Genomic DNA, 26,164 nt, shown 5'->3' on the forward strand with positions numbered 1-26,164 from the left:
GGGGTTCATTAAACCGGGGAGAACAAAGTTCAAGGAGATTATGATTGTTAAATCTTGGCCCCGGTGTCATTCCATACTTCATTAACACTAATAATAAATCAGGTGTTCCTGGTCGAGAAGGATTCATGTGATGCTCATTTGTGCCGAGAATAACGCGCAGCAACCTTTATATTCTCACCGTGCAGTGAAATCAATCTTTGGTACCCACTCGCGGCCTTATTACTATAAATTTGCACAAACAATTATCTTCAGTTGGCAAACTCCATGACTAGTAGGAGGTTCCTCAGTTAATTTGATTTAGTTTGATTGGTTCGTCAAAAAGATTGACTAGTAGAAGGTCGCAGACAAAGTCCCCCCCCCCCGGCTCTCCAACAGAACCAAATTCAAAGGAATGGAATCTAATCATTGCACAGTCTGTTACCTGGGCTGTGTTGTCTTACGAAACCCTCGACGTTCAGCTATTCACAACTGCGGAATTCCAGCCCCATTGATCGCCACATTCGGCTTGTATAGGACCCAACATGCTGCGTGTAGGTTCAAATCTCTCCACAATAATTGGAGGGATTTTAGTTCAAATGTTAAACACCTGGGGGTGAATTTTTCTGTTCCGCCCGTCTTGGGCATTGTAGTGGGCGAGAGGCAGACCACGGAAAGGTCTGTGAACCTCGGGAGGGATTTTCCAGCTATGGGGCGAGCGCAGCTGGAAAATCCTGCTCCTGGAATTGGGAGCTAGCCTCAGTAATGGAGAGCAAGAAACTACCATCAATTCTTGCAAAATTCCATCTAATTCAGTCATGTCGTTTGGGAAAGGCAACCTTTTATCCTTACTTGCTGTGGCCTCTATGTGACTCCAGACCCACAGCAACACTGTTGCCTGTTAGCTACCCTGTGAAATGGCCTAGCAAGGGCCCACACCCCATGAAAGAATAAATAGTCAACCACTGTGATCCATATGTTCAAATATCACTGACCATATCATTCAGCTGGTGCTAAATAATTAAACTCTTGGATGAAGTTGTCACTGAAGTGAGCTGCCAACCTAGTTTTGCACCTTCTTGGCAGCTGCATCACTATCAAGTAGATGTGGAGATGCTGGCGTTGGACTGGGCATAGTAAGAAGTCTCACAACACCAGGTTAAAGTCCAACAGGTTTATTTATTTACAAGTAGCATTGGTAAGTCAAGGATCATGGAACTCTTCACGGCTTCACTCACACACACTGTCTCAAGGAATAAATGCCCAAGCATTCGTTACCAGCAACAAGTGAAAATCCATCACATTTAGGTGCTTTCAAATGAAGGGCCAAGAACTCAAGGAGTTCGCTGAATAAAATTGCATCATATTTGGCTGACATAATTCATGTTGCCAGATTTAGAGTTGCCTTGATTTTAGCCGCCTGGGGTTCTCATGGTGTTGCTGCAGTATCAAGAACTCTGACCTCCAGGGTAAGAGGGTTCCATTTGGTACAATGGACGCAATCTTACCAGCCATTCACGTCCCACTCCTGCTGCAGTGAGGAAAGAGGACAACACGGTGGCACAATGGTTAGCACTGCTGCCTCACAGCGCCAGGGACTGGGGTTCAATTCCCAGCTTGGGTCACTGTGCAGAGTTTGCACATTCTCCTCATGTCTGTGTGGGTTTCCTTGGGGTGCTCCGGTTTCCCCCCACAGTGCAAAGATGTGCAGGTTAGGTTTGATTGGCCACGTTAAATTGCCACTTAGGAGAATTAGCAGGGTGAATACTTTGGGTCATGGGGATAGGGGCTGTGTCGGATTATGGTCAGTACGGACATGATGAGCTGAATGGCCTCCCTTTGCAGTGCAGGGATTCTATGGATTTGGCACCCAGACAAATCCCTGTTCCCTGCAGCAGGACCAGAAAATCTTGTCAGATTGAATGGAGATAGGATTCCAGCCAATACATCACACTGACATCTTGCCAAGGCCCATTATCTCTAACAATATTTTTCTCAAGTGTCACTTCCAAGACTATTGGAACACACTTCAGTTTGGAGGGCGGAATGACATTTAAATCGGCATTTGATTTGATTTATTATTGTCACATGTATTGGGATACAGTAAAAAATATTGTTTCTTGCACACTATACAGACAAAACATACCATTCATAGAGTATATAGGGGTGAAGGAAAGGAGAGGGTGCAGAATGTAGTATTACAGTCATAGCTAGGGCGTAAAGAAAGATCAACTTATTATAAGGTGAGTCCATTTGAAAGCCTGATGGCAGCAGGGAAGAAACTGTTCTTGAGTCAGTTGGGATGTGATCTCAGGTTTTATGTCTTTTTCCCGACGGGAGAAGGTGGGAGAGAGTACGTCTAGGGTGTGTGAGGTCTTTGATTATGCTGGCCACTTTTCTGAGGCAGCTGGAAGTGTAGACAGAGTCAATGGATGGGAGGCTGGTTTGCGTGATGGACTGGGCTACATTCACAACACTTTGTAGTTTCTTGCATTCATCGATCTCTACAGTTTGGGCTGGATCCACCCTCCAGGTTAAGGCACCTATGTGTTCTTCTATCTACATTGGCAGCACCCCCTGTTGTCCACACAGCACTGCCAGCAGGACATGCCCACAGAGCCTGTCATTGGGCCTAATGTTTCCCTGCCCTCCCTCCATCCTTAATCGGATGGGCCTCCGGGAGGCAACTTCTTAATTGCCTGCTTTCAGGGAGATCATAACTGACATCCCATTACATTTGATTCCAGGTTCTTAATCCAGAATTGATCCCAACAGTAGGATCCTGATGACCTTGGCAATATCTAGCCCGTTATGACCCAATGGGCAGTTACTGAGAACAAATTCATCCCCACAGACCAGGGCAGGACAACTAACATGGAACCACTTGTTTTGTTAAAGAAATAGCTTCTGTAGATAATGCCAGCCTTCCACTGGCTCTCTGGATGAAATGATAGTCCATTCTTCCTCATAATGTCCCTTTGCTTTCTTTCAATCGACAGCAAAGGAACATGAAGGAAGCCAAATCCCAGATTTGATGATATTCCATGGAAAAACTGCCAAGAACAGAGGCTTGCCACTTGGGGCAGCGTGTTTACTGATGATCTCAGGTCAGTAGGCCCTCATCAGCTTAACTTGGCTCCCGAGATTTATTCTGTCCACCACTGCTTATTGAGGTATTTAGGTAGTAGAAATGAAAAGCATCTGCCTCCCTTCTGTGTCCCCAAACAACTTAAACACAATTTCCCCAAGTTCATTTATTCGATTGGTTCCCAAACTGTTATGAGTCAAGGAAATAACCTCTTGAGGCTTTCTAACTGCACTGTAGATATACCACTGTAGATGAACTCTGGCAGTTTACGAAGTTTACCTTCCCAAGGGCACGTGGGAATGGGTAACAAATGCTGCCCTTGCACACATCCCATGGAGGAATTTTTAAAAGATTTAGCCAAAGATTATAAATTTATTTACCTGACACCCATGTCCCATGGCGACTGTAGGTCATTCCATTATCTGTTGACAACTGAAATGGTATCCTTCCATTTTCATACAGCAATGGTGAGATACAGTGTGCCCTGCTGTCTTCATCGACAGAACCATTGGTAAGAATGTCTGACTTGAACCTGAAATGGGAAAGGATCTGTGCTTTATTCAATTGAAGCGTACATCAATGAAGGACAAACTCATTGGCTGGTGAAGTAGAGAAAGGATTAATGCATTTTGTACCTGAAGAAGGGAAAGGGTTAATGGATTTTGTACCTAGAATATGTCACAAACGTAACCCTTCATCGTGACTGATCTTCTCAAGCTTATACTGCTCCTGGCAGTAATATGTTATTTGTTCATGTATTACATGCTTTAACTCTCATTTTTATAAAGAGATAGTTTAATGTGGCTGTTATTTTGTAGACTTTGCAAATCTTACCTACATGTGTTAGTTGGACGTCATTACACAGATGGTAGTTTACAATACCGGCTTTTGACAGCTGCTGATGGCAGATCGCGATACCGGCTTTTAACAGGAAGAATCCTGCTGGGACAGCCACAATCACACAAGTAACTTCAAAGACAGGGGTGTCGGTACTGCTGCAGAAGGGTTTTTAATTGTGAATAGATTAGGCCTGTGTCATGACTGCAGCTGCCAGCTGGACAGTAATCTCTGGTCAACTCTGAAGCTAAATGGTGACCAGGGAAGGAAGACCTGGAGGTCTGGCAGGAATTGGAACTTTGAATCGTGATTACTGCTGGAGCTCAAAGTGTATAAATGCCCACATGTGTTTGAGTTCTATGAGAAGTCTGGTAGTCCATTGTAAGGAACCAGTTCTCCCAAAACTCTGGAATAAACACCGGAGTTTTGAAATAAAAGCTACTGTACTTTGACTCACTAACAGTTTCAGAGGTATTATTTTATGTACAACAGCTGGACTTTTACCATCCTGCCAGCCATGGAAATCGGAGCGGGTGAGGGGCAGACCATGGAAAGGTTCATTGACCTCAGGTGGGCTTTTACGGTTTTGGGACAAGCACAGTTGTAAAATCCCACCCATTATCTTTTATTTTGAAGAACACATATCATCACACAAAGGCAGGCGGTACAAATGGTAACCATTAATCCATTCTGGCTCGTTTGAAGACATCCTCCAGATTGCGCTTTCAATGCACTATTATAATTGAGACAATAAACTGCATTGTTAGAGCATCAGAATCGTAACCTCTATAGGGCCACTTCCAGATACTTTTAATAAAAGAAAGACTTGCATTTTTATAGCATCTTTTACCCATAGAAAGTCCCAAAGTATCTTACGGCCAATTAAATATTTTGGAAGTGTGGCCACTGTTGTCATATAGGAAATATTACAACCAATTGGCTCACTGTAAACCCCCACAAACAGCACTGTGATAATGACCTGATAATCTGCTTCTGGGGGTTTTGATTGAGGAATGAATGTTGGCCAATACACCAGGGATAATTCCCCTGCACTTCTTCAACATACTGGCATACAATCTATCATATCTATTGCTTTGGGGAGGTCATGGTCTAGTGGTATTATTGGTAGATTATTCATCCAGAAACACAGCTAATGTTCTGAGGGTTCGAATCCCGCCACAGCAGATGGTGGAATTAATCACAAAGATTAAACAAGAAGCTTGCACTTAACGTTTGCACTTGAGACAGCTTGTCAGTTTTATACGGAGTTCAGACTCTGTTGGTCACTTGGGCTGGATTTTACAGCCTCGCTTGTCCCCAAACTGTAAAATCCTGCCTGAGATCAACAGACCTTCCCGTCGTCCACCCCACGCCTGCTCCGATTCCCATGGCAAGCAGGGCGGTAAAACTCCAGCCATGATCACCTATAATATCAGGAGACTGTAAGTTCCCAGTCCAAGACTTTGAAAACAAACAAGGCTGAAGCTCCAGTGCAGTACTGAAGGCAGGCTGCACTGTCAAGGGTCCACCTTTCAGTTGAAATGTTAAATTAAGGCCTTCCTGCCCATCTTTATATTTATTCATGCATGGGACATGAGTATCACTGATTGGGTCAGCAATTATAGCCCATTCCTATTTGCCCTTAAACTGAGTGGCTTGCTAGGCCATTTTGGAGGGTAGGTGAGAGTCAACCACATTGCTCTAGAATCACATGTAGGCCAGACCAGATAAGGACAGAAGATTGCCTTCGCTAAATGGCATTAGTGAACCAGAGTTGACGAGCAACTATGGCTTCATGGTAGATTCTTAATTCCAGATTTTTTTTGTTGAATTCAAATTCCACCATCTGCTGTGGCGGGATTCGAACCCTCAGAACATTAGTTGTGTTTCTGGATTAATAATCTACCGATAATACCACTAGGCCATGACCTCCCCAAAGCAATAGATAGGATAGATTGTAAGCCAGTATGTTGAAGAAGTGCAGGGGAATTATCCCTGGTGTATTGGCCAACATTCATCCCTCAGTCAAAACCCCCAGAAGCAGATTATCAGGTCATTATCACAGTGCTGTTTGTGGGGGTTTACAGTGAGCCAATTGGTTGTAATATTTCCTATATGACAACAGTGGCCACACTTCCAAAATATTTAATTGGCCGTAAGATACTTTGGGACTTTCTATGGGTAAAAGATGCTATAAAAATGCAAGTCTTTCTTTTATTAAAAGTATCTGGAAGTGGCCCTATAGAGGTTACGATTCTGATGCTCTAACAATGCAGTTTATTGTCTCAATTATAATAGTGCATTGAAAGCGCAATCTGGAGGATGTCTTCGAACGAGCCAGAATGGAAGGAGCTAGCCAGGTGTGTTATTGAACCGTTTGGCAATGTCCCAGGGTTCATCATACAGAAAAGACTGACCTCAGCCAAGATGGCAGCATAGGCCTCAGCTGGCCTCAATGAAGGAAACGTTAAACTCAGAGTTCCTGCTTCTGATTGCATGTGGACATTGATGAAGGCAGGATGGGACTGGTGTGTTGTCCCTCTTTAGTTCAATAACTTGCTATCCCTCACTATCACACATGGAAAAGCTACTTACCACGAGGTACCTGAGGGTTGACATAGCTGCTGAACCATACCCCACCCTGAGTCATAGCCTTCATCTGTCAGGTGAGAAAACTTGCAGAAACAAAGCTTACATCCTGAATTTAATGCCCTTCCAAATCCTGTTGTGAATGGAATGTGTGAACTGGGGTTTATGTTGTATTTGCATCCTAATTTCCCCTTTGAGAGGGCATGTAATACCTTTACAGCTGGCAAGTAATGGCCTTATAAATACGCAAAGATTGGATGGCATTGCAGAAGATTGAAAATGATGTTTAAAAGCTTCCAAAAGTCAAAGCAGTTATGTGGAAAGAAAACCTTCTGCTTTGCAATAGTTGCAGTCATACTGCAATCAATAAGGGAATGAAGTGGTGTAAAATTATCTCCACCAGTTGAACTAACTGTGCCTCTTTAAACTCATTGCAGCCGAGGGGTGGTTCAGTGATTAGCACTGCTGCCTCAAGGCACCAGGGACCCAGGTTCAATTCCGGCCTGGGGTAACTGCCTGTGTGGAGTTTGCACATTCTCCCCGTGTCTACGTGGGTTTCCTTCAGGTGCTCCGGTTTCCTCCCACAGTAAAAAGATGTGCCGGTTAGGTTGATTGGCCATGGTAAGTTGACCCTAGTACCAGGGGATTAGCAGAGTAATTATGTAGGATTACAGGAATAGGACCTGGGTGGCATTGTTGTTGGTGCAGGTTTGATGGGCTGAATGGCCTCCATCTGTACTGCTGGGATTCTATGATTCTAATTTCATTACCAAGCTGTAGCCTGGGGTCTACGTCAATGAAAAGCATAACTACTGTACTTCATTGAAATGGATTATTCTGTGTGGAATAGCCAAAGAGCATTTTTGCAACAATGCTTTTTGGAAATGGATAGGAAAGGAATGGGAATTGAGTTAACCTGAAAGAATAAATGGTGAATTGTAACAGCGGGAATGAAAATTGAACAGATCCTCGAATGGTTGGCAGACCCAATTCACATTGAAAGACAAAGTGAATAGGGATTGAGTAAATGAATGCAGCAAGCAATGAGGAAGGTAAATGGTATGTTAGCCTTCACTGCAAGAACATAGAACATTACAGCGCAGAACAGGCCCTTCGGCCCACGATGTTGCGCCGACCAGCTTTTAAAAAAAACAACACTAACCCACTAATCTAAACCAATCCCATTTCGTCCACAAACCTATCCACGGATCTCTTAAACGCCCCCAAACTAGGCGCATTTACAACTGCAGCTGGCAGGGCATTCCAGTCCCTCACCACCCTCTGTGTAAAGAACCTACCCCTGACATCAGTCCTATAACTACCCCCCCTTAATTTAAAGTCGTGCCCCCTCGTGCTAGCTTTCTCCATCCTAGGAAAAAGGCTATCACTATCTACCCTGTCTAAACCTCTAATCATCTTATATGTTTCAATAAGATCCCCTCTTAGCCGCCTTCTTTCCAGCAAAAACAACCCCAAATCTCTCAGTCTCTCCTCATAGGATCTCCCCTCCATACCAGGCAACATCCTGGTAAACCTCCTCTGCACCCTCTCCAAAGCCTCTACATCCTTCCTGTAATGTGGGGACCAGAACTGCACACAATACTCCAAGTGCGGCCGCACCAGAGTTGTGTACAGTTGCATCATGACGCTGCGACTCCTAAATTCAATCCCCCTACCAATAAACGCCAAGACACCGTATGCCTTCTTAACAACCTTATCTACTTGATTCCCAACTTTCAGGGATCTATGTACACATACACCTAGATCCCTCTGCTCCTCCACACTATTCAAAGTCCTCCCGTTAGCCCTATACTCAACACATCTGTTATTCCTACCGAAATGAACTACCTCACACTTCTCCACATTAAACTCCATCCGCCACCTCGCTGCCCAGCTCTGCAACCTATCTAAGTCACCTATCTAAGCAAGAGGATTTCAATTCAGAAGGACAGATCTCTTATCAGCTTAAACGTGTTGCCCAGATTAAAGGGAATTCTGTCTCCAGGTATCTCCTCAATACAGGGCCTTGGTGAAACCACACCTGGAGTATTGTGTGCAGTTTTGGTCTCTGTAAGAAAGCATATACCTGCCATAGAAGGAGTGCTGATGTGGGTATGCCGGCGTTGATTCACTAGGTTGATACTGGCATTAGTGGGATTGTCTTATAACAGATTGGTTCAACTGGACTTGTATTCACTGGAATTTATAAGGATTTAGAGGAGATCTGATTGAAAAGGTATAAAGTTATAATAAGGCTGGACAGACTAAATGCAGGGAGGATATTTTCCCCGTTTGGGCAATCTAGAACTAGGGGACACGGGATAAACCGTTTAGGGCTGAGATGAGGAAATATTTCTTCTCTCGGGGGTAATGACTCTGTGGAATTCACTATCCAGAAAGCTGTGGAAGCCAGGTCACCGAATATATCCAAGAAAGAGATGGGTAATTCTTTAGATTTTAATGGCATCAAGGGGAATGGGGAGAAAGCAGGAATATAGCATTGAGTTCGATGATCAGCTATGATCATATTGAATGGTGGAGCAGACTCAAAGGGCCAAATGGCCTTCTCCTGCTCCTAGTTTCTATCTTTCTTTGTTTCCATGCAATGAGTTGAAAATCTGCCCTGATGAAGGGATTGGGGGGGATTAATTCAGGCAGTACGTCCGATTTGTACACCTCACACAGTGGTTAGCGCTACTGCTCCACAGCGCCAGGACCCGGATTCAATTCCCGGCTTGGATCAATGTCTGTGTGGAGTCTGCATGTTCTCCCCACGTCTGCGTAGGTTTCCTCCAGTTTCCCCCCACAGTCCAAAAGACGTGCTGGTTAGGTGCATTGGCCATGCTAAAATTCTCCTTCAGTGTACCTGACGCCAAAATGTGGGCTTTTCACGGTTACTTCATTGCAGTATTAATGTAAGCCGACATGTGACACCAATAAATAAACTTTAAAAAGCCTCTGATCAAACCTTTTTATCAAATTTTTAAATGTATGTTGAAAAGGATTAATTAAAAAAATTGGCAATAATTCTGTAACATATTCGAAGTTAAACACATTGCTGTTTTATGACAGGGAGATAGTTCTTAATACTTGCTAGCTACATTACAGACTCACTTGCAAATTATCGTATCATTCACGTTAAATGTTGCATCAAGGATGACAAAATCTTCTCCTCCCATTAACGTTCCCGATTGAGGAGATATCCGGAGACAGAATTCCCTGTAATCTGGGCAACACATTTCCAGTGCTTTGCAAGTCACATGACAGGAACAGTTGGCCAATTTGTGTCCACAGCTGTTTTCACATGAACTCTGAGCATCTGAAAGTAAAAAATAAAACATATCCAAGGTTCAACCATGCATTTTCAAGTCGGGCACGATTCACGTTGAGAGGTAGGACAGGATCAAGGGGTTGAAGGGCCTCCTCTTTCTGTTCCTTGACAGCTATAAACCCATTGACTCCACTGATAGCTTAGCCACGTTTCCTCAAACCTAGTTCCTCTGTTCACCCAACGCTTCCACTGCAGCAAAGACAGAGGATTTGGCTGCCAACTCGATTTACTGCAGTGGGATGGGAAAATCCTGCCAACGTGGATGGTGGTAAGACCCTGGCCTCCATCTCTATTACATCTGTTAAGACAACACACAACAGTGCCTCTGATATATTTTCAACTGAGGACTCTTTCCCCCACGTGGTCAATAGGTCCTCTACAGTGCCCATTCTATTTCCTGAACTTCAGCTCTCACCTCTTCCCCTTCTTCCCAGGACAACAATAGAGTTTCCCCTGTCCTCATCTTCCACCCCCGCCATCTCCATATTCGGCGGGTCACCCTCTGCCACCTCCAGCGTGAAGCCACCAACAAACACATCCTCCCTTACCCACTGCTTTGATCATTCCAAAGGGGCTGTGGGGCAGTAGCGCTAACCACTGTGAGGTGTACAAATCGGACACACAAGTCCACTCCTCAGTCATCTCCAACATCCCCGCCCTTTCCTACGGCACCAAACCATGCAAGCACAGGAGATGCATAGCCTGTCCTTCTACACCCTCCCTCCTCAATGTCTATAACCACAAATATACCTTCCTGATAAAACAATTACTAATTTGTATTTCTTTCAGCTGAGTATATTACCTTCACTGCTTATCATTCATTTCCCTACATTTGGAAGACCTGATGCAGACTGGGTGACCACTTTGTGGAACACTTGTATTCAGTCCATAATCGTGACCCACCCCCGCCCCGCCTCCCCACCCCCACCCCCCCGCCCCGCCTCCCCAGTCTTCAATCACCTTATTCATTAATTTCCCACATTATACCCATTCTAATCTTTCTGTCCTCGGCCTGCTACAGTGTTCCAATAAAGTTCAGATTCGCGGTACAGAGCCTTATCTTTCAATTTACAGCCTTCTGGACTCAACATTGAATTCAGCAACTTCAAATTATAACCTCTGCCCTCTTTTTGTTTCATTTTTTTTTGCTGGTTTGTATCTCTCTTATTTCCTTTCCCTGTTTGTCTGTTGTCCTTGTTCCTCTAGGTAATGGAGTTGGTGCATTTGGCAGGTCTGTCCAAGGACAGTGGCACGGTGGCACAGTGGTTAGCACTGTTGCTTCATAGCTCCAGGGACCTGGGTTCGATTCCCAGCTTGGGTCACTGTCTGTGTGGAGTTTGCACATTCTCCTCATGTCTGCATGGGTTTGCTCCGGTTTCCTCCCACAGCCCAAAGATGTGCGGGTTAGGTTGACTGGCCATGCTAAAATTGTCCCTTAGTGTACTGAGATGTATAGGTTAGAGGGATTAGCGGGTAAATATGTAGAGATATGGGGGTAGGGCCTGGGTGGGATTGTGGTCGGTGCAGACTCGATGGGCTGAATGGCTCCTTTCTGCGCTGTAGGATTTCTAAGAAGGAGGTTTGATGATTCGCTGCTGTGAATCCTGTAGATGGTACACTCTGCTGTGGGCCAGCAATGGGAACAATAAATGTTCGAGGTGGTGGATGGGGAGCTGATCGAGCGGACTACTTTGTGTTGAGCTTCTTGTGTATTGTTGGAACCAGACTTGCCTAGGCAAGCGGAGAGTGTTCCAGCACATTCCTGATTTGTGGAAGTGTCACAAGATGAGTACTCACCACAGAATTCCCAGTCCCTGTCCTGCCCCTATAGTCACAGTATTTACATGGCTGGTCCAGTTACATTTCTGATCAAATGGTAACCCATGAGATGTTGTTGTTGGGGGATTCAGTGAGGGTAATGCTGGTGAACGTCAATGAAAGATAGTTAGACTGGTGTCACTCCCAGCAGCAAACAAGTGTGTGAGCAGTACAGAATGAGCAGCCTGATTTATATAAACAACTTGGATGAGAATATGGTTAGTACGTTTGCAGATGACACCAAAATTGGTGGCGTAGTGGACAGTGAAGAAGGTTATCTAAGACTATAATGGGATCTTGATCAATTGGGCCAGTGAGCCGAGGAACGGCAAAAGGAGTTTAATTCAGATAAATACAAGATGTTACATTTTGGTAAGACAAAACAGGGCAGGACTCGCACAGTTAATGGTAGGGCTCTGGAGAGTGTTGTTGAACAGAGGGAGAACTACGAGTGCAGGTACATAGTTTCTTGAAAGTGGCATCACAGGTGGACAGGGTGGTGAAGAAGGCTTTTTCACACTTGCCTTCATTTATCAGAGCATTGAGTACAGGAGTTGGGACATTATGTTACAACTGTACAAAATATTGATAAGGCCACAATTCTGGTCGCCCTGCTGTCGGAGGATGTTACTAAACTGGAAAGGGTGAAAAAAAGACTTACGATATTATCGGGACTGGAAGGCTTAAATTATGAGAGGCTGGATAGGCTGGGACCTTTTTTTCCAGAAGTGAGGGCTGACTTTATAGAGGTTTATAAAATCATGAGGGGCATAGATAGGGTGAATAGTCAAGATCTTTTCCACAAGGGAGGGGAGTCCAAAACTAGAAGGTATAGATTTAAGGTGAGTGGGATAAGATTTAAAAGGGACCTGAGGGGCAACTTTTTCACACAGAGGGTGGTGCACACATAGAGCTGCCAGAGGGGATAGTAGAGGCGGGTACAATTACAACATTTAAAAGACATTTGGACAGATACATGAATAGGAAAAGTTTAGAGAGATATGGGCCAAACGCAAGCAAATGGGACTAGTTCAGGTTAGGAAACCTAGTCAGCATGGACAAGTTAGGCCAAAGGACTTGTTTCTGTGCTGTATACCTCTATGGCTGTATCTGTGCCAACAGATTAACACATTTGCAAAAATAAGCCTGTGTGTGTGAATAGGCAGTGTTAGTCTCCAGTTCATTTCTGACCTTTGTTTAGCATTTAATGGAAAATTGTAAACCATTTGTAGAGGTTGTACCTTTTAATTAGTAGCCAGGAATAGCATTTAGTCCCTGTCTAACCACAAATAAGTGGTAATTTCAGCCCAAATCCAACTTTTCATTTGATATATATTTACCAAATTCCTTGCGACCTTGGTGATTTGATGAGGTGGTAATTCAGCCCATCGAGTGATTAGCACTGCTGCCTCACAGTGCCAGGGACCCGGGTTCGATTCCCAGCTTGGGTCACTCTCTGTGTGGAGTTTGCATGTTCTCCCCATGTCTGTGTGGGTTTTTTGTGGGTGATCTGGTTTCCTCCCACACGCCAAAGGTATGCAGGTTAGATGGATTGGCCATGCTAAATTGTCCCTTAGTGTTCCAAAGTTAGATGGATTAGCCATGGTAAGTGTATGGGGTTACGGGGATAGGGAAGGGGAGAGAACCTGGGTAAGATACTCTGCTCGAGAGTCGGTGCAGACTCAGTGAGACAAATAGCCACCTTCTGCACTGTTGGGTTCTATGATTCTGAGTCTGGCTGTACCCATAGAAACAACAATCTGCTTAAGAGTAGCACCTTTAATGAAGAGGCGAACTCGCTGGGGTCTTTTAAAAGACTTCTGGATGAGTATGTGGGATCTAATGGAATTGGGGGTTATAGATAGGTCTGTGGCTTAGTAGGTATAGATGTGATCGGCGCAACTAGTGGGCCGAAGGGCCTGTTTGTGCTGCAGTGTTCTATGTTCTAAAATTGTTCTAATGTGCTTCACAGCTGAAGGGGACAAACTCAACAATGATTAAGAAAGATAATAGGGGAGATGGTCAAAAGCACCACTGAGCGATGGGGGGGGGGGGAGGTGGTGGTGGTAGTAATAGAATCATAGAATCCCTACAGTATAGGAGGTGGTAATTCAGCCCATCAAGTCTGTACTGATTCTCTGACCGAGCATTTTGCCTAGGCTCTATCCCCATAATCCCACATATTTACCCAGGCAAATTCCCTGAACCTACACATCTTGGGATACAAAGGGACAAGCCAGCATGACCAATCTACCTAACCCTGCATATTTTTGGCATGTGGCAGGAAACTGGAGGAAATCCACGCAGATACGGGGACAATGCGCAAACTTTACACAGTCACCTGAGATTGGAATCGAACCCAGGTGCCAGGCACTGTGAAGCAGTGGTGCTAACCACTGTGTCACCATGCTGCTGTGAATATAGAAAGACAACTGAGTTGTGGGCAACTGCAGGACAGATCCCTGAATTCTCTACCACTGATGATAGAGATATGCAGACTGTATTGAAAAAGTGGGACTGGAAGAGCTTTATAAATTTGGGAGTGGTGAGAAGTTTAACCCAAGTTTAATGCACTGGAGATTGAAGGAATGAAATATGAGCTGAGTGGGATTTAGTGCTGGGCAGGATGTAAGTACAGTAAAAAGTCTGACAACACCAGGTTTTAGTCCAACTGATTTAAAAACCTGGTGTTGTCAGACTTTTTACTGTGTTTACGCCAGTCCAACACCGGCATACCCACATCAGGATGTAAGTGACAGTATTCTTGAAGTAGCAGAACCATCTGCATTTAATCATGAAATCATTACAGCGACATTTTAATTGAAATTTGGAGTAAGTCTAACATGTTTTTTTTTAATTTGATTTGGTTTATTATTGTCACGCGTATTAGTATATAGTGAGAAGTATTGTTTCTTAGAGAAAAAAAGGAAAGAGTGCAGAATGTAGTGTTACAATCATAGCTAGGGTGTAGAGAAAGATCAACTTAATGCAAAGTAAGTCCATTCAAAAGTCTGATGACAGCAGGGAAGAAACTATTCTTAAGTCGATTGGTACGTGACCTCAGATTTTTGTGTCTTTTTCTCGATAAAAGAAGGTGGAAGAGAAAATGTCCAGAGTGCGTGGGGTCCTTAATAATGCTGGCTGCTTTGCCAAGGCAGAGTCAATAGATGGGAGGCAGGTTTGCATGTACAACCTTTTGCAGTTTCTTGCGGTCTTAGGCAGAGCATGAGCCAGACCAAGCTGTGATACAACCAGAAAGAATGCTTTCTGTGGTGCATCTGTAGAAGTTGGTGACAGTTGTAGTGGACATGCCAAATTTCCTTAGTCTTCAGAGAAAGTGAACCGAAGAGATCTAAGAACTTAAGAGGGCGGCACGGTAGCACTGTGGTTAGCACTGCTGCTTCACAGCTCCAGGGACCTGGGTTCGATTCCTGGCTTGGGTCACTGCCTGTGTGGAGTTTGCACTTTCTCCTTGTGTCTGCATGAGCTTCCTCCCACAGTCCAAAGATGTGTGGGTTAGGTTGATTGGCCATGCTAAAAATTGCCCCTTGGTGTCCTGAGATGCGTAGGTTAGAGGGATTAGCGGGTAAATGTGTAGGGATACGGGAGAAGTGCCTGAGTGGGATTGTGGTCGGTGCAGACAGCTTCTTCCTGCGCTGTAGGAATTCTATGATAAGATCTCTCCCTGGCCAGGCCTGGCCTACATGTGATTCCAGATACACAGCAATGTGATCTTAAGTGGCTTATGATGCCACTTAGTTCAAGGGCAATAAATCCTGGCCTGGCCAGTAATGCCCACATCCTGTGAATGAATGAATGATAAAACAGCTGTGGCAACCTAATATCCAATCGGACGCTAATGTAACCTGTAGTAATCTGGATTGGAGGGTGTGTTTTTTTCATTCATGCCCTCAAATGTTCATCTCCAATCCACCACAACTCTAAAACCTTGAGATCTGTTATCTTTACCCAAAGGTTGATGAGAATATGCAACTCACCATCACAAGGAGGGGCTCGGGCAAATAGCATTGACTCATTTCAGGAGAAGCTAGATAAATGTGAGGAAGATTAGCACTTTATTCTGATAGCACAAGGTGGAGACTCATGTGACACTTAAAACATCAGCAATGGCCCATTTTACCAAATGACATGTTTCTGTGCTGCGCAATTCTGTGTAATTCTATGTAATGCTTGGAATCCTAATCCATTTACTGTGCTATGAAAATGTAGCTTGGCAGGACCTGTACACCGTTAAAAAACAAAGCCTCTGTTATTCGAGTGCCCAGATTGGTGTAGACTAAAGACATGGTGCCTCGTCTGTAAGTGGAGCTTATGATTAACATACTGTAATTTTTAAATGGCTGTTTATAACTTCTCCTCAAAACAATTGTGTTCCAAGAACAACTCTTGACGTAATTGGTGGCTTCCAAATCCTAGTCTTAGTAGAAATAGATGCCTTGATTTGTGGCAATTGAACTCAAAACAATATACCCGTGCAGATATTCCATTGGACATAACTGTTGTTGTTTCTCATTATTGCCTCTAGCTCTTGGCTGTGGATTATTTTATGGCTAAGTAAATCAAGATATCAGATCTGCAGATCTACTTAATGACTAGAATGTGCAGTGATTATCAATTTAGTTAAAAATTAAGTGTTATGGTGGTTATGCGTCAGCTGAATTTGTAGCTGTTTTCATGCATTCCTTCAATTCTTCAAGCCCCTTACTTCTCTCGTTTTAATATTCCTCATGTTTCTACTCTATTGTCCATTCCTCCCAGCTAGGTTTCCTTAACATTGAATACGACTGGGCAGCAGCTCTAGTCTGGTTCATTTCTGCCATTCTTTACTCCTCTAGGACATTGAGTAAGCAACAATAAGCTAATGATTTGTGAAGGCCCATTTTCAGGCATGGAGTTGCAGTTTGCAATCTTCCACATGCCCATTCCTGTTGAGAAAGGCAGCACACAAATTTGGAGCCAGCTCCTTGCTTACTCAATTGTAGAATTGCTCTGAGTGGGACCTGCTTTGCCGGCTGCCTGACCACCTCGGCAGAGGGCTAAGCACTGGTGCCATGTTATGCAGTTAGCCTACTCCTCCTGAAGGCAGTCTGCCCTGCTTAAAGGCGCGTTGCTGCTGACTCCCCATTCTGACACTGGCTGCAAGTAGAAACTTCAAATGTTGAGAACCAGAGAGATTCTCCTAGATTCACAGATGTAACGCTGGGGGCCTTAGTCAGGGGTGTTGACAGGAGAAGGTATAGCACATTTCTGCAGTATTCTTCTCTCTGGGTGAAGAAATTTCTCCTCTGTTCTAAAAGTTTTACCCCTTATCCTCAAACTATGACCCCCTAGTTCCCCCACCATTTTGAACATTCTTTCTGAATCTACCCTGTCTAACCCTGTTAGAAGTTTCTAAGAGATCCGCTCTCACTCTTCTAAACTCCAGTGAAATAATCCTAACTGACTTAGTCTCTCCTCATATGACAGATTTACCTTCCCAGCCTGGTAAACCTTTGCTGCACTCCTTCTATAGTAAGGACATCCTTCCTCAGATAAGGACACCAAAATTGCACCCAAATACTCCAGGTGTGGTCTCACCAATGCCCTATACAATTGCAGCAAAACACCCCTATCCATATACTCAAATCCTCACACTACGAAGGCCAACATAACATTTGCCTTCTTTACTGACTGCTGTACCTGGGCACTATTTTCAGTAACTGATGCACAAGGAATCCAAGGTCCCGCTGAGGATCCACCTCTCCCAATTTACACCTATTCAAGTAATAATCTGTCTTCCAATTATTGCTACCAAAGTGGATAACCTCACATTATCCTGCATCTGCCATGCAGATACCCACACACTCAGCCTGTCCAAATCACACTAAAGCATCTCTGCATCCTCCTTACAGCTCACCCTCCCACCTAGCTTTATATCATCTGCAAATTTGGAGATGGTACATTCAGTTCCCTCTTCCAAATCATTAATATATAGTGTGAACAGTTGGGGGTCCTAGCACAGATCCGTGCGGAACCTCACTAGTCACTGACTGCCAATCAGAAAAAGACCTATTTATGCCAACTCTTTGCTTCCTATCTGCTAACCAGCTTTCTATCCATCTCAAGACATTAGCTGCAATCCCATGTGCTTTATCTTTATGTTGGAAGGTGCAGACTGATAATAAATCTTTTGAACTAAATTGTGAGTCCTGTGGCCAGCAGGTCCTGAAGTGGAACTGAACCTGGAGTGTCTGGATCAGAGAAGCGGGGAGCTATCCACAGGGTGAGATGACATACAATCTACAGGACCAGCACACAACTGTCTCCTGAGCCAGGTAAGGACTGTAGATTTCCTAAAGGGCATTAGTGTACCTGGTGGATTTTTACGATTTCGTACTTCCGTTTTTTTTATTGAATTCAAATTTCACTACCTTCTGTGGTGGGAGTCAAACCTGGTTACCTTAGAGAGTTATCTTGGATCTCTATGTTACTAGTCCAATGACGATAGCACTAAACCACCACCACCTTCCCCTGAATATAAGACACAGTGACTGCTTCCAGTAATGGTCAGTTACTATTGAGAAAAGCCTAAGGTAGAACTGAAATTTGAAATGTACTTCAAATGTGAAGTGCCAAAAAGAGGCGACAGCCACCAATTTTACAATTAAAGTGAACATAAGGAAAATATTCTTCACACAGAATGTGGTAAGAATTTGGTATTCACTGCCTAAGAATCAATTCAGTGGTTTTAAAAGGAGATTAAAAAAGAGACGTTTCCGCTGAATTTTGAGGGATTTGAAAAGAGAGAAGGGAATCCTATCCATTGACTCTGTCCACACTTCCTGCTGCCTCGGCAAAGCAGCCAGTTTAATTAAGGACCCCACGCACCCCGGACATTCTCTCTTCCACCTTCTTCCGTTGCGAAAAAGATACAAAAGTCTGAGGTCACGTACCAACCGACTCTAGAACAGCTTCTTCCCTGCTGCCGTCAGACTTTTGAACAGAGCTACCTTGCATTAAGTTGATCTTACTCTATACCCTAGCTATGACTATAACACTACATTCTGCACTCTCTCGTTTCCTTCTCTATGAACAGTATGTTTTGTCTGTATGGCACACAAGAAACAATACTTTTCACTGCATGTTAATACATGTGACAATAATAAATCAAATCAAATCAAAAACTAGGATTCCTTGTCCAAAAGAAAATGATCGATCAGGTTCATGGGCTAAATGGTTGCCTCCTGCTCTTACATTTTAAAATGTAGTTGAGTCAAACACAATATTGGGCGATTAACAGGCAGACTTGTAAGCTCAAGCAGAAAAGGTAACAGATAAAGAAAATGATGAGATCCAACAAGGTGGGAGTAGAAAGTGAAAGAAAGTTAAAGCAAGACAAATAAAGGCATGGGGGTGGGATTCAGCTTGGCATTCAGGCTTGCTACTCACCCTCGCCAGCACACTTAATTTGTAACTACACTGACAGTCACCCAATGTGGGAGAGGGACCAACCTTGATCATGTTACCTCACAGATTGCAGGCTTGCTATCACAATGTAAACTGTTATAAAATAGGCCATGGCCACAGATTAGTGAAAATAATGATCTTTGCAGCAGTTTGACCCAATGAGGAGCCAGCGTTGTTTAGCCTTGTTGAGTTTAATTGCCACAAGTCAACATATTTATGTAACGACTCACCTCCTCAAGTTAACAGTTACTTGATATTATTCTTGCGAAAAATATAAATTACTGTTTAATTATTGCTTTATGTTAATCATAAGCTCCATTTACACACAATCCACAGCATTCCCTCGGTGCCCCAATCTGAGCACTCAGATAAGGAGGGCATTGTCTTTGCTACACACAGGTTCAGCTAAACTGTAACAATGGCATTTTTAGAGCACAGCAGAAAAGCATGAGTTCTAGACGATATTATTATCTTGTGGCAGCACAATATTTTTATTTGGAAGGATACTATATTCTCCTCATTCTATGAAACACATTCAATTTATGGGGTGACTCAGAACAAAGCGATGATACTTATATTATCGATGTCAAGTTTAAACCAATATGTCATGTATTTGTCCTGTAAATGAGCAGGAAAGTTATACGTATATGAGGAGTTATTAAGTCCATCCTCGGCCGCTTATTTTGAAAAGCGGTTTGTTTTAATGCATTACGTGTTTCAGCACTGCAACGTAATTTCAAGGTCAAAGTGTTTTAAAGTACTCTACTTCAAGTTAAACCATGATAGCAGATCAAAGGGTGACAGGTTCAATTTAAACAAAGTCAAATTTAGAACTAAGCAAGTTCTGGTTCATGTAAAGGGGGGGGACAAACAGTTGGGATGGCCTTCTAGATAAGGCGATGGAGATAAAATGTTGGAATGAAAGTGTTGGAAGAGCCAGTTAGAGGCTGGGAATCCTGCTGAAAGTAACTCATCACCTGATTCCCCAAAGCCTGTCCACCATCTACAAGGCACAGATCAGTAGTGTGATGGAATACTCTCCATGTGCCTCAATGAATGCAACTCCAACAACACTCAAAAAACTCAACACTGTCCAAAACAAAGTAACCTGTGTAATAGGCACCCTACCCACCACCTTAAACATTGATTCTTTCCCCTAACAATATACAGTGGCAACATTGTGTACAATCTAAAAGATGCACTGCAGAAACTTGCCAAGACCCCTTCAACAGCATCTGCAAAGCCCTGATCTCTGCCACCTAGAAAGACAAGGGTAACAGAAACATGGGACAACCACCTGCACGTTCCCTTCAAGTGTCGCACTTGAGTTTGAAATATATCACTGTCACTGAGTAAGCTTCCTGGAACTAACTCCCTCCCTCACAGCACAGTGGGTGTACCTACACCACATGGGCTGTAGCAGTACATGAAGACACCTCACTATCAACTTCTCAAGGGCAATTAGAGATGGGCAACATCCTGTGAAAGAATAAAAATGATCGTATAAAGCACAGTTAAATGTTAGAATGGAAGGTCTGCAAGCTTTTATAAATGGATGAACCAAGGATTTGAGAATAGTCTTCCTCACCCAGTATTACACTTGACGATGACATACAGGAAGAAAAAGTAATGGCTTGCACTCTTATTGCCTTTCATGACCTTGGGATGCAACAAGGCACCTTACGGCCTCATTACAGAATGTTGAAGTGTTGTCACCATTGTAATACAGATGGAATATTTCCTTCACAGTTCCTAGTAGGACCATTTTGCATTCTCTTTGGGAGTCCTCCTCTGAATGGAAGAAGCCAGGCAAATAAGATGGACAAAAAAGTTGGCAAATGGAGTATAAGGTGGGAAAGTGTGAAGTTGTTCATTTTGGAAGGGAGAACAAAAAAAAACAGAGTGTTTCTTAAATGGAGAAAAACTGCAGAAAGCTGCGATACAAAGGGACTTGGGGGAACTTGTGCACTAAACACAGAGAGCTAGCAGACAGATGCAGCAGGTAGCCAGGAAGGCTAACGGAATGTTGGCCCTTATTTCAAGGGGATTTTAGAGTGTAAGAGTACGGAAGTCTTGCTGCAACTGTGTAAGATACTGATGAGATTACACCTGGAGAACTGTGAGCACTTTTGGTTCCCCTATTTATGGAAAGTTATTGGGGGGAAGTTTCCCTTTCTCTCCACCACAGGAATTGTAGGGGAGGGGGGGCACTGGCATAGGTCCGTTGACGTCAGGCAGAATTTTCTGGTTTTGCCGCGACTGCAGCTGGAAAATCTTGCCCATTATTTCATTGCAGGCAGTTCAGGGAAGGTTCACTAGGATGAACCCTGGTGTGGAGGGATTGTCTTATGAGGAAAGGTTAAACAGGCTGAGACTCTACTCATTGAAATTTAGAAGAATGAAAGGTGATCTTATTGAAACATAAGGGGCTTGACAGGGTAAATGCTGAGAGGATGTTTCCCCTGGTGGGAGAGTCAAGGACCAGGGGGCATCATCTCAGAATAAAGGGAACTCTAATCTGAGGCTGAGACGAGGAGGATTTTCTTCTCTCAAAGTGTTGAGTGTCTTTGGAACTCATTGGCACAGAGAGCTGTGGGGGCAGAGTCATTGAGATCAATAGGTTTTTTGATCAGTAAGGGAATTGAGGGTGATGGGGAAAGGCCAGAAAAGTGGATATGAGGAATGTTGGGTCAACCGTGATCCTATTGAATGGTGGAGCAGACTCGAGAGAGCCTACTCCTTATGATCTTAATCAATCAACTTACAGCCAGGTATCAACAAAGGTGTGTGGCCCAAGTTAATTCCAAGTTAATGTTGTCTTGTCATTCTGAGTTATAGTTAGAGAGTCACAGAGGTATACAGCACTCTGAGTAACTGACTGACCCCATTAACTAAATTGACAGTCACGCCATCATCAAGTAATCACTTAGATCTGAAGAATTGGTGTCAAGATTTAATTTTCGAAAAACTAATCTATATCTCTATAACTAATGATACATTATGCAATGAAATAAGAAGCATTTTCAGCTCGGGTGCCTCAGTCCAATAATTAATTGCCTCGGGAAAAGAGAGGTGTCATTTGGCAATCTTTAACTCCTGGGGCTATCAGATGCGAGATTAATAATTTGTTACAGCAATGTGTTTTGTACACAACTAGCTGGAGACTAGATTATAATTGATTTGTTAACAAATGCAGAATTACTACTGAGATAAGGGTAACCTTGGCCATAAATCCTTCAGATAAAATTAGATTTCCAGAGGGGAAGTGCAATGTTAGGGGTAGACAGATTAGTACAGCAGTGTTGCTGTACTAATTTCCACAGCATCTTATAAACAGTGTCACGTTATGCTGAATTCTAATCACCCTGAGCTCTGCAACAGAACAGCTCCAGAAAATCAGAATGTTTGTGGGATAAAGCACAGGGTGCGATACAGAGCAATGACTGTCAAAGTTCCGTTATGATTCTGGGTGGGGAGATGCCCATGACCTTGTGGTAATTTTTTTTATTCATTCATGGGACATAGGCTAGCCAGCATTTATTACCCATCCCTCGTTGCCCAAGGGCAACCATATTGCTGTGGCTCTTGAGTCTCATTTAGGCCAGACCAGGTAAAGGTGGCAGATTTCCTTCCTTAAAGGACACCAGTGATCCAGATGGGTTTTTCTAACAAGCGACAATAGTTTCATGGTCATCAGGAGATTCTTAATTCCAGATATTTTTATTGAATTCAATTTCCACCATCTGCCGTGGTGAGATTCTAACCCAGGTCCTCAGAACATCATCTGAGTTTCTGGATTAAGAGTCAAATGCTAATACCACTAAACCATCGCCTCCCTTGCCTCTGTGTTAGAAAGTTCTGCATTCAAGGTCCGTGCCAGACAGTTTTGTTAAATAAAATTTAAGTTTATTTATTAGTGTCACAAGTAGGCTTATACTAACACTGCAATGAAGTTACTGTGAAAATCCCCTAGTTGCCACACTCCGGTGCCTGTTCGGGAATGCTGAGGGAGAATTTAGTACGGCTATTGCACCTGACCTACCTTTCAGACTGTGGGAGAAAACCAGAGCACCCGGGCGAAACCCACGAAGACACGGAGAGAATGTGCAAACTGCACTCAGTCACCCAAAGCAGGAATTGAACCTGGGTGCCTGGTGCTATGAGGCAGCAGTGCTAACCACTGTGCCACCGTGCCTCCCACAGTGGAGCTGAGAATTCTGGTGCCTGAATTCTGGGCTGACATTCAGTAGGTGCTTGTCACTGATGGGAGTGGAGCGGCCTTCCCCAACAATGCACCCCTATTCCGGCCTCAAACTCACCCCACAGCAACTGAGCACTGATGAGTGCTCTGGCCTACCTCGACCTCCATCATGCCTGATGGGAACGGAATGGCGATTTATGCAGCCACGGCCCCAATCCCCCCACCCCTCACCTTCCCTCTTAAGTAACCTGAACGCCCAACCCAGCAAGGCTGAGGAACTGCTCACAGGAAAAGAGATTTTGGATACAGAAACAATGCAAAACCTGATCTGCTGGCTGTAATAGCGGTAAAGAAAAAGGGTGGTTCCACATGCCACTGGGCATGTGAAGAGAAAAATAAATGCTGAATCTTCATCAACAGTGCAGTAGCAATCAGAGCAGCTAGATAGTAGTCAATTCTGTGGTTGTAACCGATACTCTCAGGGCCCCTCTGACCTTTTTGCTGCTTCACCTGCACAGTGTAATAAAACCATTCTTTATATTGAAATGATTATTTATTTATTGGGCTGAGGCCGCTTGTTGAGTTTTAAAAGACTGAAAAACTGCTTTTCAGTTATTTGATACAGTAGCGTCTAAGATGGCTACACATTTGCGCAATCGTTCCCTACAAATTCCAAAGCCATTCGTCCAAAGTCTAAAGATGTGCATCTCAGGGGGATTGGCCATGGTAAATGTGGGGGGTTACTGGGATAGGGCACGGGACAGGGCCTGGGTAAGATATTCTATCAGAGAATCAATGCAGACACGATGGGCCAAATGGCCTCCTTCTACATTGTAGGGATTCTATGAAAACCAGGTCAGGCTATCTAAAAAAAAACCACCGGAGAACTTAGAGAAATGTGAATGGGCCACCTCCTGACCTATTCAGCAAACGTCTAGACAACAAGTTTATTCAGCTGGGAGACAGAACCAGCCATCAGACACAATCTCTTCACACACTGGGCTTTGGCTGAAAGGGGAAGCTTTCCCACCATAGTAAGGTAATGCCTCAACCATAGATCTGGAATCAAGTTGTTCCGTTCACGTTTGGGTTACTGGTCAGTTTGTGAAAGGTGATCATGTGATGAGCGACCTAATCCTCCTCTATGTTTCAAGTAACTGGTTTTCTCCAAGTCAGTCAGAGAAGAAGAAGAAAAGATGCAGAAGAAGAAGGAAATTGAGTGGGCACTCCTTCTCTCCCTCTCTCTCCATCCACCTCCAAGCTTGATCCTGCCTATTGTTTGATTAGCTGTTCACAGCAGATAGCACCTCAAAACCAACCCAACAGCTGTTGCCTCCGCGGCCAGGATTTTTAGAATGGTCAGTCTCCCCCCCACCCCCCCTCCATGCCATCTGAAGTATCGGTGGTGATCATATCACTGCCAATACTGATTGCCCCTCAGGCATTTAACTCTCCAAGGAACATGGACAGTTGGGAGGTTGGGGTCGTGAGTGGGGGAGGATGTTCTCCAGTTCCTCAGGGGACGATGCGTCCGGTCTGAAGGGGACTTCCGATGGAGGCGACCCCTTCCCCCTTCCCACTCAAGATCAAAGGTGAGAACTCTTTCCGTTTCACAGCCTCAGTCCAGTCTGCTCCCACGTGGTGCATTAAATTCCACCTATGGAATGGCCAGTAGGAGAAGGGATAGGATGGCAGCTGCTGCTATTAGACCCCAAGCATCGGGGACTATAGTCAGGGAGGAGAGCAGAAAAACATTTAACAGTTTTAAAACTTGGTCAGAAACAATAGCAGGAGTCAGGTGGTCTCTCACCAAAGCATCGAAAACAAAAGACTGGATAAAAGCAAATTATTGTGGATGTTGGAATCTGAAATCAGAAGAGAAAATGCTGGGAAATCGCAGCAGGTCTGGCAGCATCTGTAAGGAGAGAAAAGAGCTGATGTTTTGAGTCCAGATGACAAAGCAGGGTCATCTGGACTGGAAACATCAGCTCTTTTTTCTCCTTACAGACGCTGCCAGACCTGCTGAGATTTGCCAGCATTTTCTCTTTTGGTTTAAAACAAAAGACCATTGTTTTTCCACAGAAATCACAGCGCTGGCAGTCACAGCACTGCCTGACAAAAAGATGTCCATGTCACCTCCTGATTAAATGGACACTGGCACGGATGAGAGGATCTGTCAACTGTATTAAGTGAAATTGTCATCTCGTCCTCTCCTGGATATAAGTTCAAAATAGAACTACCCTAAATTCAGCTCAGAATGGAGGTTGTGCAGAGTGGAAAGTTTTCAAACATAGCTAGAGAGGAGAAGTGGCTTTTAGTCACGCTATCTTGCCCAGAACATGGTAAAAGACAGCCGCAGCATTTCAGAGTGCACTTTAGTCCCCAACAAATGATACCGTGCATTTAAACATCTGAGTCTGTTAATTGCCTGTCATTAATTGCATGCTTTAAAATATTGCTGATTAATTCTTAATTATGCCAGATAATCCAAATGTTGAAAGGACACATTTGAAACATAAAACTGTTGCCGCTGCCTCACAGTGCCAGGAAGCCAGGTTCAATTCCTCGGCTCGGGTCACTGTCTGTGCTGAGTTTGCACATTCTCTTTGTGCCTGCGTGGGTTTCCTCCGGGTGCTCCGGTTTCCTCCCACAGTCTGAAAGTTGAGCTGGTTAGGTGCATCGGCCGCGCTAAATTCTTCCTCAGCGTACCCGAATAGGCGCCAGAGTGTGGCAACTGGGAGACTTTCACAGTAATTTGATTGTGTTGTGAATATAAGCCTACTTGTGACACTCATAAATAAATCATAAAACTTTAAAAACGATATTTAAATATCAGAAACAAAGTATTTCAGTAAAG

General features: G+C 43.9%; 1 protein-coding gene across 1 annotated transcript in view; it reads right to left on the reverse strand.

Moving 5' to 3' along the window:
- Positions 1 to 26,164, reverse strand: part of susd2 (sushi domain containing 2) — a 114,337-nt gene that overhangs the window by 65,294 nt on the left and 22,879 nt on the right. The window contains exons 3-4 of the mRNA XM_080208433.1: positions 9,605 to 9,809; positions 3,445 to 3,596 (exon numbers count right to left, since the gene is read on the reverse strand). Of these exons, the coding sequence (XP_080064559.1) occupies positions 3,445 to 3,596; positions 9,605 to 9,809 (357 nt within the window). The remainder of the gene's footprint in view (positions 1 to 3,444; positions 3,597 to 9,604; positions 9,810 to 26,164) is intronic.

Source organism: Carcharhinus amblyrhynchos, chromosome 20 (genome assembly GCF_965287045.1).
Source record: "Carcharhinus amblyrhynchos chromosome 20, sCarAmb.v2.hapA, whole genome shotgun sequence".
Classification (NCBI taxonomy): domain Eukaryota; kingdom Metazoa; phylum Chordata; class Chondrichthyes; order Carcharhiniformes; family Carcharhinidae; genus Carcharhinus; species Carcharhinus amblyrhynchos.